The sequence below is a fragment of the Branchiostoma belcheri genome, unplaced genomic scaffold (genome assembly GCF_001625305.1).
Source record: "Branchiostoma belcheri isolate BF01 breed outbred unplaced genomic scaffold, Haploidv18h27 scaffold179, whole genome shotgun sequence".
NCBI classification, from domain to species: domain Eukaryota; kingdom Metazoa; phylum Chordata; class Leptocardii; order Amphioxiformes; family Branchiostomatidae; genus Branchiostoma; species Branchiostoma belcheri.
In genome coordinates this window covers 35,496-54,083 of record NW_017803257.1, presented here as the reverse complement: position 1 = coordinate 54,083, position 18,588 = coordinate 35,496, and the positions used below count along the sequence as shown (strand labels likewise).

The 18,588-nt window shown below is 38.1% G+C and overlaps 1 protein-coding gene across 1 annotated transcript in view; it reads left to right on the top strand.

Moving 5' to 3' along the window:
- The window catches only part of LOC109467259 (neuronal calcium sensor 1-like), a 44,352-nt gene that overhangs the window by 747 nt on the left and 25,017 nt on the right, over nucleotides 1-18,588 (top strand). Inside the window, exon 2 of the mRNA XM_019765197.1 lies at nucleotides 811-835. Coding sequence (XP_019620756.1) covers nucleotides 811-835 — 25 coding nt within the window. The remainder of the gene's footprint in view (nucleotides 1-810; nucleotides 836-18,588) is intronic.

Sequence of the window (18,588 nt, the reverse complement as noted above, 5' to 3'; positions counted from 1 at the left end):
CATCTAGAGTGCTACCATCATCTCTCGAGATGGAAGGATGCCTACTAGTATAGGTTATCCCTGGCCTAATCTCCAAGCAGATCCCTTTCGATGGCAAGACAGTATCCATTTAGCCAGAGAAGGTCACTGATGGAGGTAGCGAGAAAAAGACCCCCCCCCAAAAAAAAACAAAACAAAACAAACAAACAAACAAGAAAACGGCCATATAAAAAGCTAACGATCATTCCTCCACAACCTCTGCTTGGAGAGTAACCCTGGCCGTTTTGTTCGTAATCATAGCATTACTCTGATTTGTGTTTTCCCATGTAACGTTAGGGACACTTTGTGAGCGCTTTGTTATAACTTAACTGCATGGGAAATGAAATGAAATCTACATTGCAAAACGTTAAGGTCTTAGTGTGAGCTAAGAATGCACCTGCTCCCATGTGTTTGTGTTTGTGTGCATGATACAACGTTATACCATTAAGGCGCATTTCAGGCCATACCAATTCAATTTGTTGGTTCTTGTAACAACTAGTAACAACTAGGAAGAAAAGGACAGTCACTGTTTTCAACTGTTCAGGGCAAAATATGAGCATTTTGCAGTTGATTCTGATTTGTTTTTGTTTTTTTTGCAAATCAGAAAAAAATGAAGCGGATGAATCTGTTAACCAAGAAATTAAATTGGTGTGGCCTTACATGACCTTCCTAAATAAGACTCCAAACATATCGTATTTCCCTTTTCCCCACGTCCGTTTGCCCTTTTTATATTCCTTCCATGAAAATCACCAGTCTCAATGACAAGTTTTCTTCTTGTTGTTTTTGTTCCAGTCACTGAAAAGGAGCTTCAACAATGGTGAGTAACATTCACAATGCAAAGGTGTAACACTATATACACACTCAGTCACGACATAGCTGATAAGCATGGCAAAGGTTGAAGCCAACCGCACAGGCAAATATTTTGAGGCCAAGTTTTGTCTAATGCATAATAATGAATTGGCCATTATACAGCATTGCAAAACGTTATTGTTAATATGTAAACATGTTCACATGTAAACACACTCAGTCACGACATAGTTGATAAGGATGGCAAAGGTTGAAGTCAACCGCACAGGCAAATATTTTGAGGTCTGAAGTTTTGTTTAATGCATAATAATGATGAATTGACCATTATACAGCATTGCAAAACGCAATTGATTTGTAAACATTATAATTTATATACACACTCAGTCACGACATAGCTGATAAGCATGTTAAAGCAAAGGTTGAAGTCAACCGCACAGGCAAATATTTTGAGGTGAAGTTTTGTGTAATGCATAATAATGAATTGGCCATTAGATAGCATTTCGAAATGTTATTGTTATTGTTAAATAAATGTCATTAGTAATCCTAATCCTAAATACATGCAAAGGTGTAACATTATATACACACTCAGTCACGACATAGCAGATAAGCATGGCAAAGCAAAGGTTGAAGTCAACCACCGCACAGGCAAATATTTTGAGGTCTGAAGTTTTGTTTAATGCATAATAATGATGAATTGACCATTATACAGCATTGCAAAATGCAATTGATTTGTAAACATTATAATTTATATACACACTCAGTCACGACATAGCTGATAAGCATGTTAAAGCTAAGGTTGAAGTCAACCCCACAGGCAAATATTTTGAGGCGAAGTTTTGTGTAATGCATAATAATGAATTGGCCATTATACAGCATTGCGAAACGTTATTGTTATGTAAACATGTCATTAGTTATTCCTAATCCTAAATACATCTGACCTACATGTAGATGTAAATATTATCTGACTGTAAGGGCATTTTATTGACATTTCGTGGTCTAATTTAAGACTATTAAGAGTAGGCAAAGGCACACTGGATGCCACTGATGTAGAGGATTTGAGTTTGACTGTATAATATTTAAGAAAAAAAATCAAAACTACTGTCGTAAACCAGAAAAATAAATTTAGTTTCTGAAAAAAGTGGAATTATTAAGTTTCTGTGAGACAAGAAGCAAAACTGTTGTTCTTGTAACAGCAGAGTGTTTAAAATACCTAGTACATGTATCTGCATTTTGCAGAGAGATTTACAAGTCACACAATGTATTGCAGAAGAAAACTCCAGTCTGCAATTTTGCTTTATTACGTTGAGAAAATTGTAGTATTTCCTGTTTCCAAATTACATAACAAAATTTTGACTCACCTGCAATATTGCAGAACATGTTGAAAAAAGGATTTCTATACCATTATTGACTGAGTTTAAATCACCAAATTGAACGTGCATAATGCAATTGCAGCTCAGGCTTGCACTCAATAACCTCAGGTGCAACCTAAAATCCACTTGTAAACCTGCCCTAATTCCACCTGTACAGTGGTAGAAATACTTTTTTTCAGTGTTCTGCAATATTGCAGAATGTCAAAATTTTGTTCTGCAATTCAGCAATACTTTCTGCACTTCCAGATCTAAACCCATGGCATGTACAAAATCGGATTTTGGAAGACATTTTACATACAATTTGAAAAATCCATGCAAAATGACTTGACTGTATGTCATAGAGTCAGTTACTGTAGTAAACACAAAAGCTCTTATAAACACCATATTTGCTTCATTTTCTTCAGTCTGCAAAATTGCATGCAGATAGCTTAATTTTTCTTTGCTGCAATATTGAAAATTTCTCAGAAAAATGTAGACTGCAGATGGGTATTTCTAACACTGAATTCAATAAACTCAGGTGCCACCTAAAATCCACCTCTAAGCCCATCCCTAATCCTACCTGTATGTGAGAAGGTAAACACCGTCGCCTAGCAACCAGAGGTCGCCTGTGGAAATGTCAGGATTTAGAGGTCACCTGTGTGTATTGACTTTGCCAATACTTCAGTAAATACACACAAGGGGGCCCGCAAGCCCTTTTCCGTAGAGCGTAATCAACCGTTTTAATTCTACGTAGAGTGTAGACGGACCGCTCTAATATTTTTGCGTAGAGCGTATTCGGCGTTTTAATTGTACGTAATGCGTTGTAGCCACTTGGAATTTATCGTAAAGCGTAATCGAGAGGTTTCCAAATTCAGCGTAGAGCGTTATCGGGACCCCCCCTTGCAGGCCCTCACACAAGACACCTGGGCTGGTCTGCTGTGTTAAATACAAACTGGTCTATCTGTTGTGCTAATAGTAATACAAACCTGTTTTGTGGAAAGCTTTTAAATTAATGTCACTTCTCAGGGCTTGGAATTCTGGGTGCATGTGCACCTTAGTGCACCCATATCTGGAGCTGTCCACCCAATTTTTTTCTGTGGGTGCTCCCAAATATTTTCTTAAGTTAACGTAATAATGTAAAGGTTGTTAAATGTATAGTTACATGTATACAGCATATTCTTAACATCTAAGTATCAGAAAAATGATAATGAAAAATAAATGATTAAGAAAATAAATAAAATTAATTTTTGTTAACATTCTACTTAATCTTATATATACTGTGCAAACACACACACACAAAAATTGTGCATCTAAATTTTTAGGTTTAAGGTGCACCAGTGCACCTATTCCCAAAAATTAATTTCAAGCCCAGATAGTGAAATCTGTTTTAAGCTTTAATGTCAGTTCTGAAAGCAGTCATTCCAAAGGGATTATGTTGGACAAACCTGCCTTAGCCTCATCTGGGCTGATATTGCCACAGGTGATGCTTTGATTATAGGTTTGGTGAACGGGAGAATTTTGTAGCATGTGAGGGATATGTGATCTTAATATAATCACACTCTTAGATTTCATATAAGTTAATATATATAAGAGTTTTCTTTTTTAAAACCAATCTTGTCTCTTAATAATACATTTTCGGTATCTATCAGACACCTTCCTCAGAGCTTCTGACTGGAGTTCTGATTCCGAAACATAATTAAGCAAGGTGACAAGATGTGGTTTTGTAAAAGAAAAGCCCTGTATCAATATATTACTCTACCAACCTGATGAAACTATTTTCAAAAACAAACTTAGATTATATTTCATTAAGTAATCATTACAAATCTTGATTTTCCAAAAGTCTCGCTTGGTTGATTCCACTGCCAGTAAACATGTGAAGTAATTTTGCCCACAGGCTAGTGTGTGTTATTGTTGTCTTTACCGCTTAAGTGAGGCTTCCCAAACAGTCAGTGAAGCAAGAAGCATGTATTGTTACACACCATCACCGTGTCTGTCACTCCCTAACACCACATAACAGGACAACAACAGCAACTAAGTCAGACAGTATAGGTTTGGAACACACTAGCCTGGTTACCTTAGACCTTAGATCCTCCCGCAACCTTGTTGCATAGGTCGACTCCTTGTCTGACTTTTTGTCTCCAAAGGTTTCGGTCTTGCGCCACTACTGCCATATCCTTAAGTGAGTTAAGTCCAAGTTTTACCCCATCATTTTGTAGTGTTTTCCGCAAAGTCACTCTAGGCCGCCCTCTCGGGCGTGTGCCTTCTGGCTTCCATGTTAGGGCTGTTTTTGTGGTTCTGAGATCAGGGAGTCTCCACACATGTCCAGCAAAGCTCAATCTCCTTTTCATTACAGTCGCACTGAGAGATGGAACCTTGGCTCTTTGCATGAGCTCCTCATTTGATACATGGTCACGCCAGGAGATGCCTAGTATAGTTCTGAGGCATCTACGCTGGAACGTGTCTAACATTTGCACTGTCTCTTTGGTGCTTCTCCAGGACTCACATGCATATATAGCAGTTGGTACCACAATGGACTGGAAAAGCTTCATCTTTAACGGGATGCTGATTTGCTTGGAGCGCCACATTTTTCTTAGACGCTGCCACATTCCGGTAGCTTTTCCTAACCGACTTTTAACCCTTGTCCTGCTGGCATTCCTGGCACAATATTTTTCAATATTTTCATGTCTTAATTAGATTAAAAAGAAAACAAATTTTTTTGCCCTGCAGTGGCATAGTTACTTCCGCATTCGTTGCGTTTCGCTGCGGTGTAATCCGTTGCACGAGAAATACCCCCAAATCGTACCTATACAGGGTGTTATGTAGATGGTACTGAATGTGCCGCGCAACATATGTTGCGCACAGCAGGACAAGGGTTAATATCCTCCTCTGTACCCCCACCCATAGTAATAATACTACCTAGATATGTAAAACTGTCCGCATAATCAATTTGTTTGTTGTCAAGCAGAAGTGGTGAAGGGTTTACAATAGATGTCATTGCTTTTGTTTTGTCCCCACTCACTCTGAGCCCACTCCCGAGTACCTCTCCGCAATTTGCGGAGAGGATGTAGGACTCGGGAGCTATAATAGGTTTGGTAACCAGGCTAGGAACACACTGGAACAGCTGTAACAGTTTTGAAAAATCAAGATTTTTATTAACAGAGGTCAAGCTATAATATTCACTTTTAATTAATAGATTCTGAAATAAACTTCAGGTAATTTTTGACATAATGCTTCATTATAATATTTTTATAAAAGTGTAGTGAAAATTCCCTCTTTCTTAGAAATGTATTGAACTGACGATGCCTTACTTTCTATGGATTGTATGCATTTATGGCGACCTATATTCACACACATACATATAAAAGTATTAAATGTTATCAGAGTTGACATTAATACATTCAGGTGAAACACATTTTTCCTTCAAGTTGGTAACCCCAAATGCCTGCAGAACCTAAAAGTCAACAGTAGGTTATTTTTAGAGCTTAAAACTCTCACAATAGCAATTACCAAGGCAATTGTCACAACAGATTTTGAAGCCATCATTGTTCCACAAATGCCAAGAGAGTGCTTCAGGTCGACGAAAACAAATGTTAACCTTTTTCAGGTCGACGCAAACAAATGTTGACCTTTTGAAAACAAAGGTTTACGTGGAGAAGTATTGTGACCTATACTGCACTATAGACCTCCTGATAGACTCAGTACATGGTCCATTGGTTTGCTCCTGCGTTAAGACTAAAGGTTGTGAGTTCGAATCCCGGCTGCTAATGAAATTTTACTTACCTGTCTTTTGGGGAATTGGAAAGCAGTTCTAAATAGGATGGGATTTTATTCTTCAAGAAAAATTCATCAGAGGAACACTGAAAATGAATTGAGCTTCTTTTAAATCAGTTCAAGTTACAGGGCCCGATATTAATTTTTTTGGGAATAGGTGCACTGCGGTGCACCCAACCTTAGGTGCATCAAAAAATTTTCTGGGTGCACTATATGAAACAAAACCTAATATTACAGATCTTACTGCTCCTCTACTAAGCTTGGATCTGAAATGGGTGCCAACTTCAAAATCTTAAACAAGTACATTTGTACTACAACTAACTTAGATTTTATTATTTTCTGACACTTAGATGCCACGAATATGCAGTGTATACCATTATGCATTTGATATGTAAAAAAATACCTTCCAAAAAAATGGGTGCACAGCTCCAACTTTGGGTGCACTAAGGCGCACATGCACCTCAGTATTTCCAGACCTAATACCAGAACAAAGATTTATTATTTTCTGACACTTAGATGCCAAGAATATCCTGCATACATTTCATGTTTTAAAAAATACCTACCAAAAATTGGGTGCACAGCTCCAACTTTGGGTGCACTAAGGCGCACATGTACCCTGTATTTCGAGACCTTCAACCCTTTTTTTGACAACAGACCTTTTAAGTCAAGATATAGTCAACTCTATTGATAAACAGCCATAAGGACTTTGCCCGTTAAATAGCTCCAAACCGCGCACCATAATTACAGAGTAAGCAGGGCCTTTCTGCAGTGCAGTCCTTCAAAAATATTGGGTGCATGGCTCCAATTTTGAGTGCACTAAGGTGCACATGCACCCAGTATTTCTGATTGAGACCTGCAACAGTTACTCTTTTTTATCGACAACAGACCTTTAGTCAAGATATAGTCAACTCTATTCAAGGACTTTGCCCGTTGAATAGCTCCAAACCGCACACCATAATTACAGAGTAAGCAGGGCCTTTCTGCTGTAGTTGTTTGCAGATTGATAAGCTTGTGAGTGGCCTCTGACAAATGGGTCCACCTTTAGACTTTGACAGGTCCAGATTAGAGCAATTTGTATTTAGTACACAAGCGTAGCCTCCCTAGCAGGCTTATAGAACTGGGGGTTTGGTGGTCTTCGGCTGTTTTCTGATTAGCCCAGTTCTAAAACGGGGGTAATTCAAACAGGCCGGCTATATGTTGTCTAATCAGAAAATAGCACATAAAAGCTCCCAAAGACCCTGAAGACCTCCAAAACCCCCAGTTTTTGGCATGCTATGAAGGCTATATCTAGTACAAGTTGGATTAGGGTTTGCGTTGCTGCTACAAAATATACTACAGTAATTCCTGATTTTTTCACTGTACTGTTATATTAACTGTTTCACTTCTGTACCGTGAGATTATCATTACAGTTAACAGATAATTCCTGGACTTTCTTTTTCCTGCACCTGTCACATTTGAAACAGGTGCATTTGGAACAGGTGCATTTTGGAACAGGTGCATTTTAAACAGGTGCATTTTGGAACATTTCTGAAAAGTGTGCAATTCTGCAAGCATTAAACACTGTAACAGTTATGTTATGCTTATGGGCCACATTTGAACAGATTGGAATTATTGGTAGTTTTATTTGCATGCTTTTCTATGTCTTATAGTCACCATTTCCAACCCAGAAACCAGGACTACGACCATATTAGTGCCTCCCTCCCACCAACTCAGAGCCTTAAACCCAAACTCCCCCCAAGGAAATACCAGACATTGTCGGCATGTCTTTAAGAGATGGCAGAGGGTCGAGGTCCCAAAATAAGCCACGACTTTATATATCTTCAGTTGCTATGTGATGCCTCACCATGTCTTTTAACACTTGTCCTGTGGAGCCCATATATATATATATATGCAGGGCTTGAAATTCATTTTTGGGAATAGGTGCACTGGTTCACCCAACCTAAAATATTAGGTGCACAAAAATTTTTGTTGGGTGCACCATATAAAACAAAACCTTAAATTACAGGTCTTACTGCTCCTCTTCTGAGCTTGAATCTGAAATGGGAGCTAACTTCAAAATTGGGTGCACAGCTCCAATTTTGGGTGTACCAAGGTGCACATGTACCCAGTATTTCGAGCCCAGGTGAGTGTATATATATATGGGTTGCACATACAGTACCACCCATATAACACCCTGTATATGTATGATTTGGGTTTTTTTTTCTCATGCAACGCATCACACCGCAGCGAAACACAACAAATGTAAACTACGCCACCTCAGGGCAAAAAAAGTCAAGGGTCTGTGACCTGAAACTAGCATAAAAGTTCATCTGTGTTGGTATAATTTATTATGACAAAAAGGGTTAAACGTTCAGACCAACACTGAGTAATTTTCCAAATTTTGGTCAGTCCCAATATACTCAGTGTTGGACTGCATGAACGTTGAACCCTCATTAGACATCAAATTATTTCAAAATTTTGTGTAAAATTGGCAGCATGTAGAACAAGGGTTAATACATGACAGAAGGTGGAGGTCCGGAAATAAGCCATGGCTTTATATATCTTCAGTTGCTGTGTAACGCCTGACAAAAAGGACCTATATATAGGTCTTGTGATTAAGGTCCTTGTAGACATTGCTGAGGGCCTGCATGGGGGGGTCCCAACTATGCTCTACACTAAATTTTAAGAGCCGGCTATGTATTACGCTGAATTCAAGAAGCCTCCCCCATTACGCTTTACGATAAATTTAGGGTAGTTACAACGCATTACGTCAAATAAAAAGACGAATTATTCTCTACGCAAAATACGGCAATTACGTTCTACGTTGAATTAGAGCGGTCTGTCTATGCTCTACATAAAATTAAAGGGGGACCCGCAAGCCCTTTTCTGTAGAGCGTAATCGGCCGTTTTAATTCTACGTAGAGCGTAGACGGACCGCTCTTAGACTAATATTTTTGCGTAGAGCGTATTCGTGACGTTTTAATTCAACGTATTTCAACGGCTGTAATGCATTGTAGCCACTTGGAATTTATCATAAAGCGTAATCGAGAGGTTTCCGAATTTTGCGTAGAGCGTTGTCGGGACCCCCCCTTGCAGGCCCTCTTAAAGCAACCGATTACGCTCTATGGAAAAGGCCATGCGGACCCCCACTGCTTAATGTAGGGGAAAGCTGCAGCTCAACAGCAAATCCAGCGTGGTTCAGATCAAACTGTTGTTGACTCAAGAAATTGCCCTGACCTAAATTTTTACTTCCAATTGTATGGAGAAGGGAGAATTTAGGAAGCTGAGAATTGCACAAGCAACCCTCCAACCCTACAGCTTCTGTCTTAGGGCTCAAAATTATTAATTTTTGAGTGAAAAATTTTTAATCTGTTAAACCTTGTCAATGTGTAATATTCCCTTAATTTTGATATGATGACAATCTTTATGTACATTAAGACAACTTAGTAATAATTGCGGAGAACTGATTTTAAAATGTATTCTTGATTGTATTTTATCACAGCAATGTATGTACAAACTTTGTACCTTAATATTTCTTTAATAATTTGTAACCCATGTATTTGTCCAGTTGTTTTAGGAGTGCAATTCAGTGCGAGTTTACACCAAGCACTGCGAAACTGTAATCTTTGAGAAATAAAACCAATCACTACCACCACAAGTGCACCATATAAAATGAAATTATACTAGTAAGTAGAATGTCTAAAGAAAAGTACTGCAACAATGATTTAAATTTATTTTTCTGACACTTAGATGTGTAATACTACTACAAATTTCTTTAACGTTACATTTTTACTTAAACCTACAAAAATATTTTCGTGCACTCAGGTGGACCCACAGAAAAGAATCTGGTGCACAGCCCCAAATTTGGGTGCACCCAGTATTTCGAACCTTGTTAAGTCTTGATGAAAGTAGGTAATACAATCTCCTTAATTGCTCCAATAAATTCACGAAATCTCCCTTTTCTAATTAATTTGGTATTCTTAAATGTACCACCTGGTACTACTAATACTTAAGTCTATTTCTATTCATGAAAAGATGCCAGTCCAACATTCATCATTTAATATGTTCCTTCCCAATTTAGTTTGCCAGCTGTTAGTGCAGTGCATTTTTCTGTCTTTTAATATTACGTTGTGGTAACCACATGAATCATTTATGCACATAAAGATTGTGCTAGTACTGAGCCTTCTACATTGATTGCAGCAAAACCCTGCTTCATTGTGTAATTCAGATTAGGGACTAATCTGGTGACATGAAAAGCTCATATCAGATGGAATGAATTGATTTTCTCATTAGGTTTAGATGGATGGTTTTGTTTCCAGGTGATCAGGCTTGCCCATGTGTGGTTTTTACATGACGTGAACATTTTTGAATTGCTGTTCGTTTTTAGCGGCTGGTTTTTTGGTTTATGTAAAATTTGAGCCACCTGACGCCAACTTCCACCGGGTTTTTCCGGCCTTACCCTTAATTCTCTCTGTCAAGGCTCTTGTTGTGTAACTGTCACTAACCTTTAGCCTATCCCTTAGGTCACACCAATTTAAATTGTTGGTTAGGCATCCTATTATAGCCTCAAATGCAACAATAGGAGCCATGAAGTCAACACAAAAGGTTGGATTCATACAACGTATTCAAGCAATGAGTTTTTAACTAAATTATTTGAATCAAACCACTGCATTGATAGATGGAAAAACTGTCAATGGACAACTAGGAAGAAATGGACTTTCCTCAACTGCATGGTGGGATGAATTGATTTTCTCATTAGGTTTAGATGGATGGTTTTGTTTCCAGGTGAGCAGGTTTGCCCATGTGTGGTTTTACATGTTGTGTAACTGTCACTAACCCACAGGCCACACCAATTTAACTTGTTGGTTCTCGGATTTTTTCAGAAAAAATATGAAGCGACAGGGGGAAAAAAACCCAGGTCTTGGCATCCTATTATAGCCCCAAATGCAACGATAAGAGCCATGCCGTCAACACAAAAGGCTGGATTCATACAACGTATTCAAGCAATGAATTTTGAACTAAATTATTTTCAATCAAACCACTGCATACTAGATAGATAGAAAAACTGTAACTACTAGGAAGAAAAGGACTTTCTTCAACTGGTGGAATGAATTGATTTTCTCATTAGGTTGAAATAGAATTGGTTTTGTTTCCAGGTGAGCAGGCCTACCCATGTGCGGTTTTACATGTCATGTAACTGTCACAAGCCTTTAGCCTGAATACAGTACAAGTTGAGTTAGGGTTTGGGTTGCTACAAAATGCAATAAATTATTATTAAGGGCAAAGTTGAGGGTCAATTGTTACAACAAGGATATTTTGAATACAAAGAAAGAACCTTACTTGATGCACAGGAACTGGTATATTAGGTACACTGACAGGTATATTTGGTACAGTCAGATATATTTAGAACAGGTATATTTGGAACAGCTAAATTTGGTAATAGCTATGTTTGGTATAGCTATTTTTCACCTTTCGGGTACATTCAAAACAGGTGCATTTAAAACAGGTGTATATGGAACAGGTACGTTTAAAACAGGTGCATTTGGAACAGGTGCATTTGGAACAGGTGCATTTGGAACAGGTGCATTTGGAACAGGTGCATTTGGACCTGGTACATTTTGAATTGTTACATGTTGTGTACCTGTCACTAACCTTTAGTCTATCTCTTAGAACTGTAAACAGAAATAGCATTATTCATATTACCAAGTAGTAGGAGGAAAAAAAAATTGAACACCAGTGATGAGGAGATGGCCTGATTAGAACATCATTCAGCACCAAGGACAGACACATCAGCGTGGCTTTATTGACACTGAGCTTGTAGTTTTGATGTCAGCATTTTTACTGGCTGTGGGCTGAGTAGTCAGTCTTCTTTACACCACAAAACAGCCAACATGCCACCCACATGTTTGTCTGCATGGTCTAGTGTATTTAATGGGGATTTTTCCATCAGTTGCAAATCTAAATTCCATCTGAGGATTACATTAAACAGCCATTAATTGCCTACAAGATTTTTCCAGCTTAAAAATAAATTAAGTCCGATGAAATTCTTTCTTATCAGGAAATGGGGGATCTCAGCAATAAGAATGACGCTGATTTATTTTGCCAGGGTTTCAAAAACATCATTTTAAGGTTGCAAGTTGGTTGGAATAATTTCTATCCAAAAATTGCATTAAAAATATGCGAAATTGTCGAATGCATTCACATTCACATTGTGAATATTTGCTCTCATAATTACATTTTTTACATTTTTAAAAGTCCTTATGGCCCCCCTTCTACTCAGAAATAAAAACAAACTTCAAAAGAGAACTAATTACATGTAGTACAGTTAAGTAACGGTAAAATTTTCTGAGTAATGCTGGGGCCAACTAAACTCACAGGACATGCCAGCAGTACTTCAATTTCTCTGAGAGCGTGCTGACCAATAACTTAACTCCAACCCACTCCTGGTGCAAATTGAATATTAGAATGCAGGAACACTGCTTTGGTCCATTGAACAGACAGTGATAAACAACAGACATCTGATGGCCATTTATCGTTGTATAGCCTGGTAGGAAAAAAAAAGGCGGTATCCCGACCCACCCTAGAAGAAACTGCCTACCCTTAAGCCTTTTTATGTGTGGACATAAATTTTTAGAGCTGATTGACCTTTTCTTCAGCTTCATGATCTGACACCTGAGTGATAAAGAAATTGTACAATTGGTTTTCCAACATTAACATTGAAACTATAAGTGTCCTCATGCAAGTTTTACTTTCAAATTCTAAAACCAGATTGGATACCTTGGATCACTATATAGAAATCGCCAAAGTCCAAAAAAAAGAAAGAAAGAAAAAAAAGACAACCCCTACCTACCGACCCTAATTTTTTTCAGGACGAAACTACAGGAAACACAACATTTTTTTCCTAGGCCTAAGAACGTGTTGACCAATAACTTAACTCCTCACACAAATTGAATATTAGAATGCAGGAACATGAGTCCAGTGGACAGACAGTGATAAACCACAGGCATCTGATGGTCATTTATCGTTATATAGGCGATGACAGGAGTGTCACTGAGAGGTCAACACTAGAAGTTAAGCCTAGGAAAAAAAAGTTGTGTTTCCTGTTTCAGTCCTGAAAAAATTAGTGTCGGTAGGTAGGGGTTTTTATTTTCCTTTTTTTTCAGACTTCGGTGATACTTAATATGCAATCATACAGTTTAACAAGTAAAACTTGCATGTAGGCATTTCAAAACTTGCATGAGGACACTAATATTTGCAGTTTCAGTGTTAAAAAACTGATTTTACTACGTTTCATCACTCAGGTGTCAGATCACGGAGCTAGAAAACCAGTGTTGAGCTTGAAAAATCTATGTCCCTTGCAGGAATCCACCAAAGAAAGGCTTGGGTCGGCAGGTTTTTCTAGGGTCTGTCGGGAAACAGGAAACACAACATTTTTTCCTAGGCCTTATATGCGGTTTCTCCGATTCCTAAAGAGGCTTTGAAGTCTAGGCATCTTTGCTGTGCGGGGAATTTTATTTCAACTCCTCCCATGTCCTTATCAGTCACAACAGTGTATAAAGGAGGCTGATTTTATCTGTGGATGAAAGAATAATATAAGATAAGATTCTTCGGATTAGCTTTGACTGAATTGCTTTTATTTGGAAAAACAAACGTATTTTAGCATGAAAGATCATCTGAGTTAGTAAATTACAAAATGAGAAAATATCAATAAACTCAATGGAATTTTTACCATATCTTTTGGTCTTCACAAGCTTGGGTCAAATAAATCTAATGTAAGCTATTGAAGACTGAGAGATTCTGTCAAAAATAACACTGAGTCAAATTGAATCTTTCAGTTGGAAAACCCTTTCTTCCCCATGTAACTCTTTGATTTGTTTTGCTAATATTTGTATCCCCATAATTGAATGCTCTATAATTGAATGCCGGGTAATTGAATGATGTAGTCGCAATATTCACAGCTGCCCTTATTACATTATAGCACTTTTAGGATAATTCTGTCAAATCACAGATAGAATGATTTTTAATTGACAAAGAGAGAAATTCTATTATAATACCTCAGAAATTGGATGTTTGTTGAATGGCAGATGTTATAGTCTCTCATAGGAGGTGACCTTTTGACCCCGTTTGGGGTCATTGACCTAGAAAAACACAACAGGTGCATCTGTTTGAATCAGAGGTAGACATCTCTGTTATACTGCAGCGTTGAAGTCAGTAGGTGTGTGAGCTTTTGTTTTGTCGATCTGTATCATATGTGAAATATGTTAAAGCTACCAGCGCTCCAGGATGTAAGCACCCCATGACAATTATCAGCCCCGGGTGTCGGAAACGAATGTCCCTCTCTGAATAAGGAGAGTGAAGCCCTTTTAGCCCCTGGCCGTATCAGTCCATACCTATTATACGTCATCGTAAATTTTACTCCTACGTACAGTACAAAGAAGAATTGCTTTGACGTGTACCTCTAATGCCTCCATGTGTAACCTGTGCTTTATTGCTTGTTGACCCAGATATTAGAAAATAGCACATAAAAGCTCCCAAAGACCCTGAACACCCCCAAACCCAGTTTTTGCCATGCTATGGAGGCTATTTTAGTATACACATTATGCATCATCATAAATTTTATTCCTACGTATTGTACAAGAAAGAAGAATTGCTTTGACGTGTACCTTTAATGCCTCCATGTGTAACCCCAGGTTTATTGCCTGTTGACCCAGATATTAAGCTAATATCACGCGTGGGTAAACTTTGATGCCGAGTCGAGGACGGGTAATCGGTTTTTCTGTTGCTATGGCAACGTGGCGTAATCGGGGAGAGGTTGACATCAGCGAAGATATTACCTCATAGGAACGTGGGCTTACATTGTGTCTAAGGCCTAGGAAAAAATGTTGTGTGTCCTGTTTCCTGACCGACCCTAGAAAAACCTGCTGACCCTAGACTTTTTTTGGGGTGGACCACTGCAAGGGACATATTATATTTCGAGGATCCTAGGCCCTACCATGCACTAAGGGTTTGGGTTGGCATTAGGAAGGGCATCGAGCCTTAAAAAAAAATCTTACTTCAAAAAAGACTTGCACTTGATGCAAGCACGTCTAACCCCAAGTTTAGGGGGAAAATGATGTTAAAATTGGATATTATAAGTAGATTCAAGGAATTACACGTGGCATTAGAACCGCACTGGGGGCATTCTTCTGATCATAAGTTATGCATATCTCCTGCAAAATCTTGAGTAGTGACGTTTCTGATCCGACACTTGACGGTTCTCCTGATAGTAAAACTGTGTAAAATGCCAGCCCTGTCAGTCAGAAAAACTCATTACAGACGTGTCAGGACTGGGCCTTCCAGAAGGTCACCTTTGCCTGCGGTAAATGACTTTGACAAGCAGCCATTACCTTTCATCAAGGACAATTTTGATACTGCAATGAGAGACGTGCTTGTAGAGATAGAGGCATGATAGGAGTTATGTCGGTGAAGGTAATAAGATATGCCAGAAAACAGTTACTCAAGCAACTGGATATGATTTTGTATAATCCTTGTCTTGACTAATGTGTAACTTTTGTTTCCTTTTGGACTTTAAAAAAATTTGTCTTCATTTATTTGCATATCAATCAATAGTTCATATTTATAAACCTGCTTTTCGGCGGTAAGCCATTACTTGTTATCAAGGACAATTTTGATACTGCAAAGAGAGACGTGCCTGTAGAGATAGAGAGGTATGATAGGAGTCATAGGAGTGAAGGTTAGACGCCCAGGTAATAAGATATGCCAAAAAACAGTTAAGCAACTAGATATGATTTTGCTCATCCTTGTCTTGACTTGTCTAACTTTGTTTCCTTTTGGACTTAAAAAAAATTGTCCTCACTGATTTGCATATCAATCAATAGTTCATACTTATAAACCTGCTTTTCTTCGGTAAATGACTTTGACAGACAGCCTGTCACAGGAGACAAAATTTTTTCCCTAAGCCTCCAAATGATGTCCTTCAGGGTTTTACGAGACTGTTTGAGAAGGTCATATTTGCCAGCAGGAAATGGCAAAGACTGAGGCAGTCATTTCTCTTCATTAAGGGCAGTTTTATACAGTCAAACAAAAAGTACGCGATTTCCTTGACTTTAAAATCATACAGGATTTTTTCTTCAGGATTGAGAAGTATTGAATGTAATACTGCAAGCTTTTTATTCTAAACTTGAAGGTAGCATTAATTTATGTTCCCAAAAAGTAATAAAAAATTAAAGAAAATAAGCTGGAAAAATAAAAATAAAAAGTGGAAAGATGAACTTGAAAATGGCATCCAAGCATGTCAGACAGTCTGTCAAACAAATTACTTCATGCTGATGCTGAGGATATACAGATCAGCACCAAGGACAGGCACTGTTACCAGCTGGTTGTTACAAAAAAATAAAGTTTTAGACACAGCCTTTAATCTGTAATGCAGCCTGGTCTGCAGCCAAGTAGACTAGCTGTCTACCATTTAAAGGCTTGAGCACTCGACTTGTCTCAGATGTTGTACTTGGACGTTGATCAGGAACCTCCACTTGGCCAGGTAGTTTTATTCCGAGGCCTCAGGAAAAAAAAATGTCGTGTTTCCTGTTTCCCGACCAACCCTAGAAAAAACTGATGACCCTAGCATTTTATTGTGTGTAGACTTTTGCGAGGGATATACATTTTTTGAGCTGATCAACCTTTTCTAGCTCTATGATCTGACACCTGAGTGATGAAACACTGTACAATCAGTTTTCCAGCATTGTGTTTCACTCACTAATGTGTAAGTCAGATCACTATTATATAAAAATCACCAAACTGCCAAAGTCTTTAGAAAAAGAAAGAAAAAAAGTAATTCCTACCTACTGACTCAAATTTTTGTCAGGACTGAACCAAGGAAACACAACATTTGTTCCCTAGGCCCTGTCCAAGGTACCAAGACAAGCATGAAATCAAGCTGGGAGAGAAATTTGAGACTTTAGGGCATCGATTTTAAGAGTTACTGTGTAAAGACCACTGAGATCTCCGCTGCATTTTGGCTGCAGCATCACGGATTAGTCGGGGCGCGCTGTTGGGTAAATGGGGATCGGATAGCCCCGTCTTGTGTCCATAAGGCCACACCAATTTAATGTCTTGGTTAACGGATTCACCTGCTGCATTTTTTTCTGATTTGCAAAAAAAAAAAAAAGATTCTGGTTCAGATTCAACTGCAAAATGCTCATATTTTGCCCTGAACAGTTGAAAACAGTCCTTTTCTTCCTAGTTGTTACAGTTACTCCATCTTTCAATGCAGTGGTATCATTAAAAGCTCAAACTTCATTGTGTATAAATTTTGAATCAGCCTGGTTTGTTGACTTCATGGCTCCCATCGTACCATTTTGGGCTATAATAGGATGCCAAGGCCTGTTTTTATTTCTTATTTTTTCGCCAGCCCGCTCCATTATTTTTCTACAAAAATCCGTTAGCCATGAATTGAAATTGGTGTGGCCTAAGGACTGCCCATTCCCATATGTACCTGCGATCGTTGGGGGGTAATTTGTGTGACTGATGGCAAATTGCTTACAGGATGACAATTTGATATCTTGTTCCTAGTGGGGCAAGGGGTGAAGGTTAGTGATGCTCTTAGTGGTGTAAATCAAGAATCTGGTTTCATATGTGTGAAATAATATATTTGTTTAATATGTGACAAAGTGCCATCATAAAAAGCTATGGGCTAGGAAAAAAATGTTGGGTTTCCTGACTCAGTCCTGAAAAAAATTAGGGTTGGTAGGTAGGGATTTTTTTGTATGTTCCTAAAAGACGAAGGTATTAAAGTGCTGCTCTTGTGGTATAACTCAAGAATCTGGAAAATATTAAAGTGTCATATGCATGAAATAATGCATTTCGTTCATGTGACAAAGTGTCATCATGAAAAGAGTAATTACAAGTGTACATTGTTACCAATCAGCAAACATGTAATTCAGCACCAAGGACAGGCACAAGTGCCTGCTATCGTTTGTACAGGTCTGTATGAAGTATAACCATTGGGCAAAGGAAAAAAATCTTGTGCTTCCTGTTTCAGTCCTGAAATAAATTAGGGTCGGTTGGTAGGGGTTATCTATTTTCTTTCTCTTTTTCCTAGTAGGGTTCCTAGTAGGGTAAAACGAGTGCAAATCTTACTCGTAGTGGTATAAATCAAGAATTTGAAAGATATTCAAGTTTCACATGCGTTTACTTGACAGCCAAGGCATGAAATAAATGTATTTGTTTATGTGACAAAGTGTCATCATAAAAAGAGTAATCACAAGTGTACATGGTTACCTATCAGTAAACATGTAATTCAGCACCAAGGACAGGCACAAGTGCCTGCTATCGTTTGTACAGGTCTGTATGAAGTATAACCATTGGGTTTTCCAATCACTTTCAGTTATATCATTTTCTATTATTTTGACCTCTGACCTCCCATTCAGTTCATTTTAAGTTCTATATGCTGAGTTTGGTTAATTATCCTTTGTTATCTCAGGATAAATCTTTGTTATGAATTTATTATTATTATTATTCCGTTATTTATTGTTTATCTTAATTTATGTTTGATTGATTTATTATTGTTTTTACTATTTTTGTTTAGTTAGTTGGACTCCAGGAAGAGTAGTGTAAACTTTATGTATTACACTAAATGGAGATCGAAATAAAACAAACAAACAAACAA